This window comes from Colius striatus, chromosome 13 (genome assembly GCF_028858725.1).
Source record: "Colius striatus isolate bColStr4 chromosome 13, bColStr4.1.hap1, whole genome shotgun sequence".
Lineage (NCBI taxonomy): Eukaryota > Metazoa > Chordata > Aves > Coliiformes > Coliidae > Colius > Colius striatus.
In genome coordinates this window covers 10,319,562-10,337,120 of record NC_084771.1, presented here as the reverse complement: position 1 = coordinate 10,337,120, position 17,559 = coordinate 10,319,562, and the positions used below count along the sequence as shown (strand labels likewise).

At 42.2% G+C, this 17,559-nt stretch overlaps 1 protein-coding gene across 2 annotated transcripts in view; it reads left to right on the top strand.

Moving 5' to 3' along the window:
* LOC104559025 (vascular endothelial growth factor receptor kdr-like) overlaps positions 1-17,559 on the top strand; it is a 130,012-nt gene that overhangs the window by 83,800 nt on the left and 28,653 nt on the right. Inside the window, exons 12-19 of one of the 2 annotated variants that reach the window (XM_010203820.2) lie at positions 605-713; positions 7,471-7,764; positions 9,800-9,946; positions 11,628-11,753; positions 11,865-11,971; positions 13,219-13,354; positions 14,643-14,747; positions 17,135-17,248. In XM_010203820.2, coding sequence (XP_010202122.1) covers positions 605-713; positions 7,471-7,764; positions 9,800-9,946; positions 11,628-11,753; positions 11,865-11,971; positions 13,219-13,354; positions 14,643-14,747; positions 17,135-17,248 — 1,138 coding nt within the window. Of the gene's footprint in view, positions 1-604; positions 714-7,470; positions 7,765-9,799; positions 9,947-11,627; positions 11,754-11,864; positions 11,972-13,218; positions 13,355-14,642; positions 14,748-17,131; positions 17,249-17,559 lie in introns of both variants that reach the window. The other variant, XM_062006738.1, reaches the window with a different exon arrangement.

Below are 17,559 nucleotides of genomic sequence, written 5' to 3'. Positions count from 1 at the left end.
CTGGTAAGGCTCTGAGGAGGGATTATGGAATCAAGGGGCTTCCAAGCACAATTCATAAGAGTGAGCTGGAGCCCAAAGGGGCCACACCCTCCCTCCCTCTCTCCTTTCCTTCTCTGGAGTTATAGCAAAACAAAGCAAAATCCTGCAATACTCTTTATACCACATGTGAATGCATGAATGACCCTCTTCCCATGCAAATATGAGCATCATGTTACTCATGGAAACCATAACTGAAAAGCAGAAAATAGGTGCTTGTGGTGCTTTATTTCCAGGGTCTTAGATGAATCTTCTTAGATGAATAAGTCCTTCACTTCAGCTTTTTGCTAATGTTGACCTTGGCAGTGTGTCAAAGGGGAACCCTGCTTTTCATGAAGGAGAGAAGAAGAAAAGAAGGTAAGGTTTAGGAATGAGGAGGGAAGAGAACTGACTAGGCTGAGGTGACAGGAGACCAAGCACCTAATAGATGCACTTGTCTATGAGTTTCACTTATTAGAAATACCTTTTGTTTTCGTACCTTAAAATGCATTTATTCACTACTGTAAAGCCTCTTTGCTAAGCCTACACTACACCCAAAGCCTTTACTGTTTCTCTCTTTGCTTGGCAGATTGTGAGCACACTAACTACAGAAAACAGCAGCACATCAGGAATCTATTACTGTGTGGCTTCAAACAAGGTTGGTGAAGAAGCGAGGAGCATCGAGTTCTATGTCTCAGGTAACCAACACAAGAGACACTACACAGAAACCAGATGCTAACCTTAAAGTTTTACATGGCTGCTGAGTGTTCCTTGAAACTCCTGGGAACCTTTGCCTGTGGTGTTTTCAGAGCACTCCCAATCATACAGTCCCAGGCTCTTCACCACATGCAAGGTTGCACAGCTGTGTTTGACGTGTCCAGCATCAGACCCGATGCCTCTTTTGCCCTTTTCAAGCTGCAGATTCAGGCCCTGAGTCTAGTTGCCCGTGTCTTAAAACAAGACCCATGACATTTGAGTGCTGTCCTCAAGAAACCTCCATCAAAATCTAACTCCTTTGTAATATTCCAAAGGCCTGAAGCCTCTCCCTGACTCAGAAGAACGGTTGGTCTCCAATTAAGTCAGTAGACATAGCAAAGGTGAGCAAGGCCAATATTCAGACCTAATCCAGGGCTGATATCACTGGGAGTTGTTGTGACATTGGATCCCTGCCTGAGCAATTAGCCTTTCCAGTGCCCTTTAAGGAGGGAGGAGGTGGACAGTCTATTTCTCCAAAGAACACAAATCCAAACAAATATCTGCTTAACCTTTCAACACAGAAATTCTTTAGGAGTGAGATCAAGACCTACATAATGCTTTTAGGAGAGATGGGAGTTTAAAAAGAAAGAGAAGAGTCCAGGGACAGCCTTGTTCAAATGCTTAACCAGAACAACCTGCATCGTTTCTGTGCTCACTTTCTGGATGAGTGGATGTTGGCTGGTAGAATTTGCATCAAAATAACAATTTTTAGAACAAAGAGTGCAGAAGTGTCCTGGAATGTAAATGTCTGATTCTCACTACTTGATTTCTTCCCCTTGAAGCAAGTTCTGAGGGCAAAGCTCTCACTTCTCTGCCTCTCCCGTGTCCTTAGTCTCCATTGACTTCAAATAATTCAGCACATTTCAGATTGGGCTAACCAAAAAAGGACCCACTAAACACTGGTACCATTCTTATTACACGGAAGTGCTAATATGAAAAATGTCACCCAACAATAATGAAGCTGGTGCCATATGGGGGAAAGATTTCACCTCCCTTTACAACTTCTTTGTACTGCCCCAATGACTTCTGGAGACAGAAGAGAGTTTAAGAAGATATTTTCCAAAGCTCTAAATCTTATTTATTTAGAAAAAAATCCCTTCAAAGTGCACTTTTGGGAGATACAGCTCAGATGTAAGAGGTCCTCAAGATGCCCAAGGCAGGCTGAAAACCAGCTACTAATTTTACACTTCACCACTTCCAACTGTTGAGTCTTCACGTGGGTTTGTTTCTGCTCTGAACTCTGCCAGCTAATATGTTTTGATGGGTAACTCAAGGCTGTATGTTCCCAAGCTATTCACAGGACTTTGTAGTACTTGGTGACTAAAATCAATGCTGCAGCAACTAAATAAGCAAGGTCACATTCAAAGGGCTAGATCAATCCAAGCATCTTTCATAACTATGCTTTATTTTAATAACAAAGTTCTGTAGGGTTTTCCCCCCTCACAGTGAGCTAATATTTCACTTTTTTTTTTTTATTTTAAGATCAATCTAGCAATGTTTTGAGACACAAATATTTTAATCATGCAATTTTAATTATGAAGGAAATGAATCACTGGACAAAATTACTGACAGTGGTTATGGTGGAACTGCTTCCAGCAAAACAGACCAGGAGGTGACTAAGGCTTGGCAAGGCAGAGATTCTTGCCTGTGAAATAAAAGGCTGTGAGTCTGTGCCTTTCTGGAGAAGAGGCAGATGCTGAACAAGCATGACTGACTTTTATAAGTGCTGTGTTTAAAAATAGTGGTGTTTATGGATTAGAGAGAAATGAAATCTTTCTAAATGTGGCCATCATGATCTTGAAGTAGGTCATGTTGCAGTGGTAAAATAGCAGCAGAGCGACCTGCTGCTGGGTTTCTTTACATGATGGTCCTCTGCTGAGTAATGCATATTACTCCAGCAAGTGGCCAGGCTGCTATAAGAGCTGCTGCTCAAGGTCTGCCTCACAGATGAAAAAAAAAAAGCACTGTCTTGTCCTGGCTGTGCTTGGAGGAGGCTAAGAAACTGCCAGGTTACTCTCATCAGGAGTTGCTTTAGTCTCAGTGTTAGAGGAACATTCAGAGACAGTTTGTCAGATAATAAACAGAAGAAGTCTAAAAGAATAATGCTCTAAGCAAGCTTCTTAAAAATTGCTAGGCTGATTAATTTTAGGCAGACTGAACCTTAAAGCTGAGATAAAGTCTGAGTTAGAGTCTGAGAACACATAAGCAATGTGTGGGCATTTAGGACAATGTCTAGCAAATGTTCATAGCACTTCACAATGCTCTGTTCCCTGCAAAACAGCTGCTAGTTCTGTGTGGGACTCCACAATTAAGTCAGCAATTTGTTGATTTTAAAGATCTGATCTCCCATTATCTCATACTGACAAACAAGCTGGTGGATCCTGGGCTGCTATCAAGCATTGTGGTGGATCAAGAAACCTAAAGATGATACAGAGGTTAAACTACCTTCTTCCCTCAAAAACCAGTTCCACTGGGTCGAGGTAGAAATATTTTGACAAGACATGGCACAGTATTACAGGGAAACTTCATCAAGGCTGGCCTTGCTTTCTGAGGACACATCTGCCTTGAGTCTGCTGTTTTCACCACCATCATATTCATTTGAGAACAAAATGTATTTATCCCAATGGGATCATGTCAACAGCCATTTTGTTCTTCCACTGCAGAGCCCCCACAAACACTCCCACGGACATTAGAAATAGCACTGATATCTATTTTTACATCATTCCTTTGCCAGCAGAATTCATTTCAGTGAAGGGTCAACAGGGTTTAGAGGTCATGCTGAAACCAAACCATATAAGGGGTTCAACGTGATGAGAAATCTTATCGTACAGTGATGGCCCTGAAGCCTCTCTGAGCTCTTTCTGCAGAGATCCTGGCTGCCAGTGTCCCACTGAAGCTCTCCTGAAGCTGTTCATGGCAGCAGTGTCCCCTAGCAATGCACGGGAGGTGTTAGCCAGCAGGCCTCGGCCTAACTCTTATTCCAGTAGTTTTGTTTTGTTTAAATCCTTTTCCCCGTTTCCTGCAGAAACAAAGCTCTGTCTCCTGCCTATCTTGCCTACCAGACTTCTGCCAGCAGTGTTCCTGTTTGAAGTCAGATGGCTATTTTGTGATGGGCAGGTGCAATGTGGGTGACCCACCAGCTGCTCAGAACCGCCTCATGTCACTGCCCACCACCAGTTATGTATCAAAAGACGCTCAAGGCAGTCTGCAACCTTCCTAGTGCAGTGAAAAGCTGACCTGATGTCTCCTGAGCAACTATTATTTACCTTCTAATCTCTGGTCTGCACCTTGGAAAGGGCAACTATATATTACTGTTGGTTCACAGTAAATCAAATTCTAGCCTTTGTATGATTGTGTTACGTACAACAAAAGGGGATCCCACCCATGTGAAACCTCTGAATGTGCTTACGATACAAATTAATTATGATAAGAATAACAAATAATAACAAAAGCTCTTTTCCAAGGGCTTATCTGCTTGCAAAAACAACTCAGAAAAATGGAGTTAAAGATTTCTACCAGAAAGAAAATATTATATTTCAAACAGGAGATAAAAATCTGTTATCAGATACTAGAACAATGTATGAACTGGGCTGGTTTACAACTGCTTGCCACTCTCCATTTGCTTATTCCTGACATGTTTACAGGATTTATGAAAAGCTCTGTGCTGTTTCAGATGGTAGGGCTCACCCCTTCTTTTTCTCACTCTCCTTAGATGCATATGCCTTATAGCAACCCCCCAGCCCTGACAGGCACAGGGATGGAATTTGGGAAAGAGCAGCAGTTTTGAATTACACAGATTATTGTGCAAAGCACAGGAAATTAAAACCAATTAATTCCTTGTAAATACAAATGGAGCCAGACTTTCTTTTGATTTATGCTGACTTTTTACCTTCCCCCAATGGCTCATTTCCCTATTTTGCTATGGAATCCCGCACAGTCAAGAGTGAAATTCGCAGCTACTACACTGTAATACAATATGAAAGACAAATGTTTGGTGACTGCTGATAAAAGAGAAAAGGCCCCATGGTGCATTCTTTTAGCCAACTTATTAGGAGTCTTATAAAACACTGTATCTGTTCAGAGAGAGGAAGTTAATCACTGCTCAGGTTCAAGATTGTGTAAGCAAAGTAGTCTAAGAGATGAACTGACTTATAATGTGCTCTCAAAGCTGCAGCTACTCCCCAGATAATCCAGGTAGGAGGAGAAAAGAGAAAGGAGAGCAAGAAAGACTTTTTTTTAAGCTCTCTCCTTCCACTGTAATGAAAATCAATGAATATTCTATTGGAACTGAAAGAGCTTCTTGAAAGGCTAAGAAGATGGAAGAGAATAGCACAGGTTGCAGCTAAAAATATTCAAAATGCTAAATAAAAAATATCAGTAGAAGAAATGGTAAGAAAAACAAGCCAGGCCTCTGCTTCCAGAATGTTAAGTCAGTAGAAAAAACCTTGCACTGGTAAAGTCCAGCAGGAAGGTGAAACAATGGAGAATCCTGCACAACCTGGGCTTGGAAATTAACACATCAAGTTCATTGGGAATTAGCACCCGAATGTCAGAGATCTCTGGGCATTCCAGATGATGCTGTCACAGGAGCCAGTGTCTTATCCCCAGAGATGCAGTACTCCCCCCGGGGTGGGCTTTCTCCTACAGTCATTCAGGGACTCACTGCAAAACAAATAGGGCTGCAAGTCATAAGAAGAAATTCTCAGGAAGAAAAGGTTTCCTGAGAGGCAGAAGCAAGGGCAAAGGGGGCTGTCATCCTAACTGCTGGAGGTCAGGATTGTTTAGCTGGCCCTGCAGATTTCAGGGGTTCACTGTGTTTTACCAAAGGTAATGTGACCAAATCCCTGCTGCATCACTTTAACTGGAATCTCTTTGTACTTTCACTGAGATCCAGTACTTGGGATCATACTTGGGAGAGGATCTCAGGTCTCTCAGACTACTGGGCTTACTGAAGCACTGACTATAACCAATGATCCATCCAGTTTAGAGAAGTTCTGTTGGCTTTAGAGTTTCTCCCTTTTTAAATCAGCATCATCTTGACATGTTGGAACCACAGGACATCAGATGTGAAGAATGGGTGTATTACACAAGTCAGTTTGAGTGTACAGCTACTACTAAGCAAGAAAGAGGCCAACCAAGTCTAACAAAACACTGCATAAAGTAAACTGAAAATTCATGCAAAGGAAAGAACAGAAAAATAACAATTTACACTGCTGTGGCCTGAGGGGTCTCTTCTCTTTTTTGGACCTTTTGTAAAACATTTCTGATGCCAGTCTCTAAAAACCATGAAGCAAAGCTTATTGGTTCTATTCCAGATGACTTGTGGAGAAGAGAAACTTTTAATCATATCTAAAAGCCCCTTCAGGGCTCTGTATTTTATATAATAGATGGTTTATTGTAAGGCAGATTGGTTATTTCAACAGCCTCACTATTTATGCTCAACTATAGCTTCAGCAGAACTTTTTGCAAGCGTTTGCAGTGTGAGCACTTGGCCAAATTCCAGCTCCCATGTGGGATTTGTCAGATTGCAAGTGCAATGCATATTTGCTCCCCTTTAACTTCTGTCCTTCCCAAAGTACCATCCATTTCATTCTAGCTTAAGAAAGCATCTTACTAACAGTTTGGTTTTGAAGCAACAATCTATCAGATTTATTGCGAACGCTGTTCATGGTTTGAAGCTAATCCAGAGCGAGTCCGGCCAAAGTATCCTATCCCCATGCTACACCTGCTAACATTTTTAAGGGATTGCTCATAACTCTAAGCTGCTGGAAAACCTGACAGACAGAATGGCAATTCCAGGTCACTGTAGTTATCAATGCACTTTCACTCAAGTCTGCTGGGTGGGTAGATCACTGAAACTAACAGAATAAACAGGGAGAAGAGTATCTTTCAGATACAATCTAATTGTAGGTCTCTGGGGGCTAATGCAGTAATAGGAATGTGTCTGCAGGCCAGACTCTGGCATTCTACTCAGAAACATCTTTTCTTGTCTTCAAAAGAGTTCAGTTCACCACTTTAGGAAAATGGATTTTTTTTGTCTGGAGTGAAAGGTTACTAAAAATATAGCAAGAACCAGCTTACTCTTTTGTGGATAGATTGGACTCAGGCCTCAAAGTACTTCTCTGATAAATATAAGTGCCTCGAGGACTTATGCACCATTAGATCAGTTAATTCATTCAGTGATCAAGCAAATATCCACCAAGGCACATGTAATGAAAACAAATATTGGCATAGCTGAATAAGAGAGAATTGTGTTTGGTGGTGATCAGGCAGAGTGTTACTTCTCAGAAATGGGAGTAAGTTTCTTTATTCTTATGCAATTATAGTTTCAAGCACTGATTACAGACAGAAAGAGAAGAGCTCATGAATACATTTGTCTACCTGGATATAAATCTCTCTGATTACACTCTCTTAGTCCATTAACTACTTCTATTTATAAATTTCCAATTCATTACTTGAAAAGGTAATGAGTAAAACACTGAGGACCAGACCTCCACAGGTCAGCACTGGGCCATGAGAGGGACATTCACTTACCTAATTCACAAGCACCAGTGCTTGTTTACACATGCAAATGTGTGTCTCATTAAAATTGGATCATTCTCTTGATGGTCTTTGAAATTTGACCATCAAGTTGCAACAGGCAGCCAAAGACTTTCTCAGCTGTGGCTTAATTGCAAACATGTTTTCTCTTCCTCCTAGATGTGCCCTTTGGGTTGCAAACAGACCCACAAGTCACAACCATCGTGGGGAATGACGTCTGGCTGACCTGCCGGGCCTCCAAGTACATCTACAGTCACCTGGCCTGGTATTATCCCTCCTCAGAGGCAGCTCTCAGTGACTCAGTGATCAAGAAAACTGACAACTATTCCATTTCTTTGACACTCATTATTACTAACGTCACAAAGGAACAGAGCGGCCTCTACAAGTGCAGAGCCCAGAACCAGCACAACAGCACCGACACGCTGGAACAGCACACTCAGCTCTTTGTCAGAGGTAGGTCCTGCCAATGGATAAGGGCACTGGGACATGCCATAGCTCTGCTGCTCCCTTTGAAGCCCTGCAAAGCAGAAGGTGCCCAGTATTTCTTAGGGACTGTCCTAATACAGACTTTGTGTTCTGGTTTGGGGTTTTTCTCACATTATGTCGATGGACACCTAACATACATATTTACTCATCCAGCCACTGCTGCATCTGTATAAAATATTTGCCTTGTACATAAAGGTGATTTCAGCTGCATATTATCTTCCTGACTCCAAGCTGGGTGCAGATATAGTGATGACTGAAGAAAAAAGGCATTACTCACCACATTACAAACAGCACAACTCTATCATTTGGGACTGTCATCCCAGATCTACATGGTTTTAGTAGAAGACCAGCCATTCACAGATGCCAGGGTGATATAGATACCTAAATAGGTTTGAACCTAGCAGATGTAATCACAAATGTCACTGATCAAGTGTGTAATCAAGTGACATGTACCATTTATTCTGGGTAGTAACAGTATTTTCTTATCTACAACCTCCCAAGTCTCTTCTTTCCTTTTCATAAAAATAGTAACAGTATAGATGCTGAAGCCTGGTGTCTTTGGCTATGTGAATATAAAGGGTAAAACACTTCTGGTACAAACTCACTGAAAATTAGTGAAGTTTCTTCTGTTTCATAGTGAAGAGAGTGAATGTCTTGAAAGACAAGGTGCTGCTGGAATGAGTGAATTTATTATCTAATTTCCAATGGTGAAGAAAAACTCAAAGCATGGAAATGGAATAGAACTGAATAAACAGCAGCAAGCTGGGGTACAGAAGACAGAGTCCTTCAGAAGTTCAGTTAGTGATTTTCAAATGGGCTTCTCCATTTATGTTAATGGCTCATGAGACACTGAAAGGACAGCCATTCTGCCATAAGCATTTGTCACATAGGTGAAAACCAGACTGTGCTTCATCCTTGTTGGAGTGAGCACATTTGCCATGCAGCCTCCTACCTCATGTAACCAACAACACTCTCACAGTCCGTTCCCTCTCCATGCAGGCACACACACAAGGAGAAAATGCTCACCCACGCCACAGCTGTGGCTGGCACAGCTCTGATACCTGAGTGGGAGGTGACTTATTTTAAGAAATAGCACAAGCACCTGCCTCTTCCTGTAGTGTGGAGGAAGGGAAAGAATCTCACCCTGGTATTAGAGAGTACTGGTGGTTTGGCTTGTCCCCACAGCCAGAGCCACCTGTCAGCGTCATCTGCCATGGAGGCACTGGGCTTTCTCTGCACTCCACATTCAGGCAATTTGCTTTTCTCTCTCCTGACAGATATTTTTATTCATTTAGTCAAATTTCCACCTACACAGGCACCTACACATGATAGTTATAGAAAAAACACAGCTAAACTGGGATTACATCCATGGGAGAACTGGAGGCTTGATCACATTCTTCTGAGAACGACTGAGGTCTGTTATTTGTCTGGCACATGCCAGAGAGACAATTATTTTAGTGAAGATGCATCAAAATGCCCCTCCACACCAGTCCTTCTCCAATATAAACAAGGGCTTTTAAATGAACTATCACCCACCAGCAACTGTCCTCACTGCAAGTTTTCTGTAATTGTTATACTATGCTTGTGATTTTCTTCACTGCTTTCTCGCACCTTTTACAAATGAAGATAAAGAAGAGGTGAACGTGCTTTGCAGTAAGCAGATAACTGCACTCATGATGGAGGACACAAAATCCTTAGAACTGTTTCCTCTTTGCCTCCTCCTTTCTTTTTTTTTTTTTTGTATTCAGTCTGCATTTGCTCTACCCACTCACTGTCCTCTGCTTTCTTCATGAGATGAGCTTAGTCAGTCTGGCAATAAGCCAGATGAACTACTCGCTCCTCCTATAATCTTTTGAGGTAATTTTGCTACCAACTCATCCCCAAATTTTTGCCACTTGGAGCCCAGCGAGGCCATGCAGGTTGCCAAAGGAGAGAAGATGGCAAAGCTGAAAGAGGTGCCTTCTGCAATCTTATTGTGTACTGTTTTCTTTTGTAACTGTAGCAAAGGCAGCACCGTATGTGATACAAAACCTCACGGACTTGGAGGTTAACATCAGTGGCAAGATCATTCTGGAGTGCAAAGTCAGTGGAACACCAGAACCTCAGATTACATGGAGGAAGAATGGCTTCCCCATTTCAGCAGCCTCAGGTGAGTGTACTTCTTCCTGAGCATGCTGTGGTATTGTACCTAACAGGGGATAATGGACTTGCAAACCACAAACACGGGATGTACAGCTCCACATATAGCAAGTATGTGCTGAGTCAAGACAGTACCCACAGCCTCAGGAAACACACACGAATCCAAATCTATTATAGCACTGCAGGAGTCTCCAACCTGGACTTTGAGGTTAAAGCTGCCACCTAGTTGCAACCCAATGCCTGCTTCTGCAGCTTGCCCTCTGCATGTGGCTGCATTCCTGCCTGCAGAGGCAGCCAGACAGCTTGCATACATTATCATAGCATTAGCAAATCAAGGCATACTGAGTGTTGCTGTTCAGTCTGCTTGAGTGAGACAACAGTTTGTGTTGAAAACTGAGAGTATACCTGTTTGTCAGGTGGGTCTGAAAGCGTAAGCCTGAACTGGCAGATATCCTTGGGGCCTGATGAGAACTGTATTGCAGCAAATTGTGGGCAATCACCTAACAGTCAGGTCCAGAGCATGCCATAGCACATTACATATCCTTTCTTGATCTCCCACACGTAGTAATGAGAAAGTGTTTTCAGCTCCAACTGGTACAGAGCAGTACAGGCACAGTGCTACCACAGGCAGGGAGTGTGGGCCCCCTTCCCTGAGCCTGGAGACCTCCTCAGCTCTCTGTCCTGACATCTATAAATCATGGAGAATCCCACGTCAATGGCTGTTCTTGTGACTTTAATTTTGCATCTTGGACTAGGTAGGAAATCTAGGATCATCCATAATTCAGATCAGACTGTTCTGAGAGAGACTCTTTATAGCTTCTGAAATTTTATAAATAATTCTAGAGGGGCAAGCATGTAATTCATCCAACCAACAGAAACATAAATAAAATAGTTGGAAAATACACCTCAGGGTAAATATTTCAGCACAGTGCATGGCAAGTTATGTGCAGTACTCTTGTTAACAGCAACAGGAATTGTAGGCAGAACACCCAGGACCTCCAAATGTCCTGATGCTTTCATTTCAAAGCCTGACTTGTTTCCCTGTTTCTACCCCAAACACATCCTCAGTGCAACAGAAAGGCTTCTCAGTTTTGTGCCACAAATCAAGGAAAATGGAATGTGAAAAATTAATCTAGAAAATTAAATGTAGAACAGCCTCAAATAGATCATATCTGTGTGATATCTAAGGCAACTTCCCTCTTCACACTCCACCTCTAGTCTCTGGTTGCTTGTGAATCCAGGATTGCTCCATGAAGTGATTTTTCCAGGGATGTCCAAATATGATTTAAATATTTGACCTGTTAGAACTCCCATCACTTCCCACAGCCTTCAAGACATTAGCTTTCTCCAATAATTTTACTGAGTTCCCTTTTTCCCCCAGTATATCTTATTGCTATCAGAAAACCATCTTCCCATCACTTCACTAACTTCCATAGAAGTTTTCTCAGACTCAATCTGCTCATAATTATTTAGCAGCCACATCTGCTGTTCATTAAATGATCCCCAAGCAATTTACCCAGGAATTGAGAAAAAACAAATGCTAGGGGAAGGTTTTTGCCACACTACAATGAAAGGAATAGCATGTGCCAGGCAGGCATGGACAGGAGCTGACTTTTGGTTTTCTGTCTCCTAAAAGCATTTGTGGGCAGGTAGTTTATTGTGATAATATGAATCAAAATCTCTTACAACAGGAATTTCCATGGAAAATAATACCCTGGTCATTGAGAGAGTGAAAAAGGATGATGAAGGGCTCTATGAATGCAGAGCATCCAATGACATGGGCCAAGACAGCACTTCAGCCTTCATTAAAATACAAGGTGAGGCCCAAGCTGAGGCAAAATGCATGTGCTGTGTGGGACTGAGGAGAGCTATTGCTCAGTCATGGACTTTGGCTATGTTTAAAATTTGGTTGTACATTAAATCTACAGGTTCTGAGGAGAAATCCAACATAGAAGTTATCATTTTGGTGTGTACTGGGCTGGCTGCTACCCTCTTCTGGCTTCTCCTGACCTTATTCATTCGGAAACTGAGAAAAGTAAGAGAGCTTCCATACTGCACAAAGGGTCTGGGATTGGGCACAGTCTATGTGTAGCATCAGAGCTTAGGGACAAATGTTTGGGATGAATGGTAGGAAAACTGTGCAAAATGTTCCTGTAACATTTCAGTTTGAGATTCCTGCTGATAGTCGTTTGACTTCTCAAGAGATCACTTTCATCTGTGAGATTTCTACCCACTTCCACAGTACCATAACATCAGGTTCGTCCCTCTTGATGAGTCAAACTGGCCTGAAAGATTAGGAAACCAAAAAAAACCTCTTAAATCTCCTAAAATGAGAGCTTCATTTCAGCATTCTCTGATCAGGTTTCTCTGAAACACAGGTATTAAAACAGGTCCCTGTTTTCTGAAAGATACTAAACTGTTTGCTCTAGAAATGAGCTCAAACCACGTGGCTTATCTTGTCTCCAAAGTCTTGCTTTTCTTTCATCTCCCTTTTGTGACTGAAAAAAGGTAAAGTTTCAGTAAAGTTCCAAGGGATTTAGGTCTGGTTTTCCTAAAACTAACAGCAACCAGAAAGGCAACCACAGCTCTCTGCTCTGAAGCTTGAACTACAGTCACAGTGCGGATCCCCAATACTTGAGTAAAATTTCCTCTCCTATTGCAAACACAATGATTAAATTCATGTTTTTACTCTTTAACATCAGTTTAACAGAGTTGTGGACAACAGGGAATTTCCTATTAAATTTACCCCCATGCAAGTCTGCTCACATGACCCACCAAATGCCAAATTGTCACTTAGAAGCGTTACAAGTAGCATCTTTCACCAGCTTTCCATCAATTCTGAATTCTAATAAGCAGTAAGTGGATAACTGTGAAGGACCTGGACTGCAAAACAAACCCTACAAAGGTGCCAAACTGTTCCTGAGTGCACCAGGAAGTGCAACTCCTGGAGTTCCCATAGGAAAGCACTGATTTCCTTTCAGGGTAGAGGCCAGTGATAGATTTTATGTCCTCAGAGTGTTTACCAGCATTAATGACTGACCCTGCCCTACACCATGAGCGACAAGCACATGTAAATATTTATGTCTTGGTTATTAAAAGAAATGAGAAGCAGGAAGCTGAATTGATGCCTTCATGGTTCAGAATAAATTTCAGAGCTATATCTTTCAGATACATAAACTCAGGGAACTCCCCAGTCAGCACTCAGTCTTGTAGATGACAGCTGTCTCCCATTAGAATTGCAAGGTAAATACTGTGAATAATTTCTCCACACCCTGTTTTTAGCCTGATGCCACAGATATTAAAACAGGATACCTGTCAATTATAATGGATCCAGAGGAAATGCCTCTTGATGAGCAGTGTGACCGTCTTCCCTATGACAGCAGTAAATGGGAGTTCCCAAGAGACAGACTGCGGCTGGGTGAGTGGTTTGGGTGTTATTACTGTAAAGTGATGATTTCTAATGCTCCTCAGTTTCAGTGGATCTGTTGTATGACCCAAGAAGCAGCTTATCACTCAGTCCCAGTGTACTGCCATCCTTGGGGAGAACTGGCAGTGAGTCACAGAGTTCAGGATCATCCTTAATTGAGAGTGAAACAAGGGATTTGGTGAGAAAACCAGAAAGATTGTCTCCCTCAAAATAGCTCCCACCTCTTTTTCTTTCTTGGTGAACTGAAACCAAACTTGATGGGGAAGAAAGGTACCTCCAGCTGCTGTCCCTGCCAAAAGTATGGTTTCACATCCACAGAGGAAAAGGGAAGGAGAAGCCAATTTGAAAAGTGACAGTAATTTTCAATTCATCAGATAATCAATTTCTTATCAATCATCTGAACTTGGCATTGAGTTGTAAAGAGCCATCATGACAAAATGAACCAAATTTCATTCAATAGCTCAGCTCACTGGGTGATGGAGCAAGAAAATGTGAAAAACAGGTTGTGTTTATGTAGAGAAACAGTAACATCTGTGTGCAACGATGAGTGGAGGGAATATACCTGTATTTGTGTGTGCTCTTGGTGCTTTAGCTGGGAAACATGGAAGACAGACAAAGAACAAAAAATGAGATGATGGTGGGACATAGGGTCAAACTAACAGAAGCAACAGCCAGACCACGATGCCCAATGTACTCTGCTATATTGTGGGTCAGAGTCCTTAGAGCACACTAGGTAATGCAGGCATGAAAATTCAAACAAAAAGGAAAACAAAGAAAGATTATAATCTTAAATTCCATTTATTATAGCTTTAACATCAAATAAATGTCAATAACTGAAAGGTTAAAGGGTTCTGACTGCCTGAGCCTTAGCTGGCTATCTCCATGACTGCGATTCATGAGAGACAGGCTTCCACAATTCTGTGTTTAACCCAAACTCTGACTTCCCTGGACTTCAGGACAACTATATGGAATGTTTTTACCCTTAGGCCACATAAACGTATTCAGCTTTCCCTTCAGCTGAATGCAGAGTTAGTTATTCTACTCTGTTCTGTCACATACTGTATTGCATTCAAGTCATATGGATATAAATCATATTGTGTATATCCATAGGCTGCAAATATGTGATACAGGCTTCTGTTGACTATCGGTCTACATCTATGTTGTGCCTGGGCACTGGAGCCTTGTATTTCTTGCATAGCTGAGAATGCATGTTTCCCTCCTGTCTGGTGCAGACTGTCGTAAGTCCCCTTTGGCTCACTCTCGACTCTTGCTTCTCTAGGTAAAACACTGGGTCATGGTGCTTTTGGGAAGGTGGTGGAAGCGTCTGCTTTTGGCATTGATAAATCTTCAACCTGCAAAACAGTTGCCGTAAAAATGCTTAAAGGTACATATCCCTCTGAGACTCTCACCAGACTCCTCAGGGAACCTGTGGGCAATGAGGTTTCCAGTTCTCAGCTCCAAACCGGTCCCAAGTTCATTGTGTTGAGAAGGGAGTGGGTTTGTCATATGGGAGCAATTAGTCATTATACAGTGGATGTTAACGTGTAGGAAATGACAAGAGGGCTCCATGCTGGGCTGCTGATTAAGTCTTGTATTCCTAGAGGAGGAAAACGGCAGCTTCCAGGTCTGGGGGGTTAGGAGGGAAGCAGATTACAGAATGTAATTACGTTAGATAGTCTGAAATTGGATCTAAGCCTTCGATCACAGCCCTTCCAGATGTAGAAGAGTTCAAGGGGTTGAAAGAAAAACAATGCCAAGGGAGCGAATTAGAAACAAGTTGCTTGCAATTATTGAAATTAAGGCAAGCTTTTATCATTCAGTGGTGGGGAAGGGGGAACTTGGAGACTAGTCCTTCATATTACATTTACATACAAAGCCTCTGCAGACAGCTTATGAATAAATGCATCAGCCAGGACATCGACTATTTGGATTGCAGGTTTTTAACTGTTCACTTGGGACTGTTTCAAAGATACAATCAATGCTCACTGGATAGCTTTTCATAGTGCCCACTGCTCTGCATTGCTGCTGCATGACAATATTAACCCCTGCAATGCTATGATTCAGGAACTTCTCTCATGGTATTTGGCTACTGTTGCAAGGTGCCTCTCCTGATGCTTTGCTGCTTCCCATCTCTCTGCAATTTCAAACCCATCCATTATCATCTCTCGGACTTTCTCGGAACCAGGTCTCCCTTCTGTGCTGTAGTCAGTAGATATTCAGATCATCTTCTCTCCTGCTGTTGTTTCTACAGTTCCATCCCCATCTCCAGATCCCTGAAATATCCTAGAAACCCCTGATCCTGACCCAGACACACACTCTTCTCCAGTCAAAACTCCCTGCCCTGGATAGCTCTGGGTTTTCATTCACTTCCATGCTGTGCTTCCCAACTGATCCTCATGTCAACTCTGCCCTGCCTTCACATATTAAGCAAACTATTTGACAGTTCCTTCATCATTTTACACCATACTCCTCAGTGAAGGCAGCAGCCTCCTGTTTTAACCTGTTTCTCCCCAACTAACATGACCATAATTCATCACTTTCCTGAATAAAGCAGATTCCCAGTGTGAGTCAGTCCATTCAGGAAAAAGGAAAAAAGTGGCCCTGGAGAAGTAATTTCCATGAAGGAGGCTGGTATCACTTCTGAGTTGAAGACTAAAACTTAACATGCAAGATTATCTGAAGCATTTGAGAGGCTGTTCTGTTTAGATTTTGTCAGGCATGTGTCCCAGCTCACGGCAGGGTAAATTGGGAGTAATACCACCCACATACATACCCATCTACAAACACTGCTCACTGAAGAAATCTTGGGCTTGGAATAGCTCCTTCTTTGTGACACAGTTTGGTGAAAGGTTTGTTTGCAGAGAATTCTACAAACAGATGAAGAGGTTACATATGTCACACCAAATGGTCTGTTATGTAACTGCTTCTTCATATTTAAACCTGATGATGCAAAGGCAAACTAGAGGAAACAGGACACAGCCCCTTTTGTTAACATATATCATCAAAGTTTTGGAGAGAAGGCAGAGGAAACAAGCCAGCATCTGAACAACGTTCTGGTCTCTGAATGCCTTCCTTAGGTTTGGCAGCAAAAGAGAATGAAACTACAGTATAACTGGCTGGCCAGTCATGCTTGACACATCAAATGTCAAGTTCATGGTTCACACACAAATATGTCCCCCTCTGCTTTGCTGGAAATTTATTTCTTGGGCCAATGAGACGTCACAGAGCTGAGATTTAGCAATGCTGTGCATTGTCCAGCACATTTTGAGACCCAGCTTACAGATGTGTTGGATTCCTCCATCACCTGCAGAGAGAGCGGCTCAGTACTGCTGGACAACGTATTCTGAGGTATTGTAAAGGAGAGCTGCTAAACTGAACAGCATCATTACAGATGGAGGAACACATTCTTCTGTGTGCTATTGTTGTTTAGAGTGGCTGGTTATTCCTTTGCTAAGCTGACAGAATTGAGTCCTTGCAAAGGCTCTCTGGTATCTGATCTGGGGGGAGGGTTCTCCTACAGGACACTAACCCTCCATAACCCATGCTAGAGAAAGGAAGAGTCACTCGAAAGATAAAGTGTTATTCTGCTTCATAGAGGTCAACAGACAATGAAATAGATGAATTATTATCTGTTTAGGAGTCTGAAAAGCAAAGATACTGCAAGTAACCTGGGTGGGTTTCGTTTCCAAGTATAAACAGGATCTTGCTGTGTCCTGTTAAAAATATCCTGTTGTGTAAAGATGGGGTTTTTTTCCTGTTTATCTCAAGCAGAATGTGCAACTACTAATGAATGCAAGGCCTTAATGTCTGAACTGAAGATCCTCATCCATATAGGACATCATCTGAATGTAGTCAACCTGTTGGGAGCCTGCACCAAAGCTGGAGGTGAGAAGTGCTCAGTAAATAAGGATCGAAGAAGAAACACTTTTCGGATACAATGGTGTTTGAATATGTTTGTGGTGGAGTCCAAATCTCATGCACGTGCAGTTATTGCAAGCACAAACATTTCTACCTCTCTGTTCATAGGAGTGATGCTGCTCCTGCAGAATATGGCCATATCTCACCAATTGTTTCTGAACATCTCCCAGTCAGTGGTGTCACTTCTCTGTTTTCTTTTTCTCTGTCCTTTCTAAGCTTGTTTACAAAAGGGAATATGGACTGAAGGGAAGCAGGATCCTTAATTACAATTAGGTGCC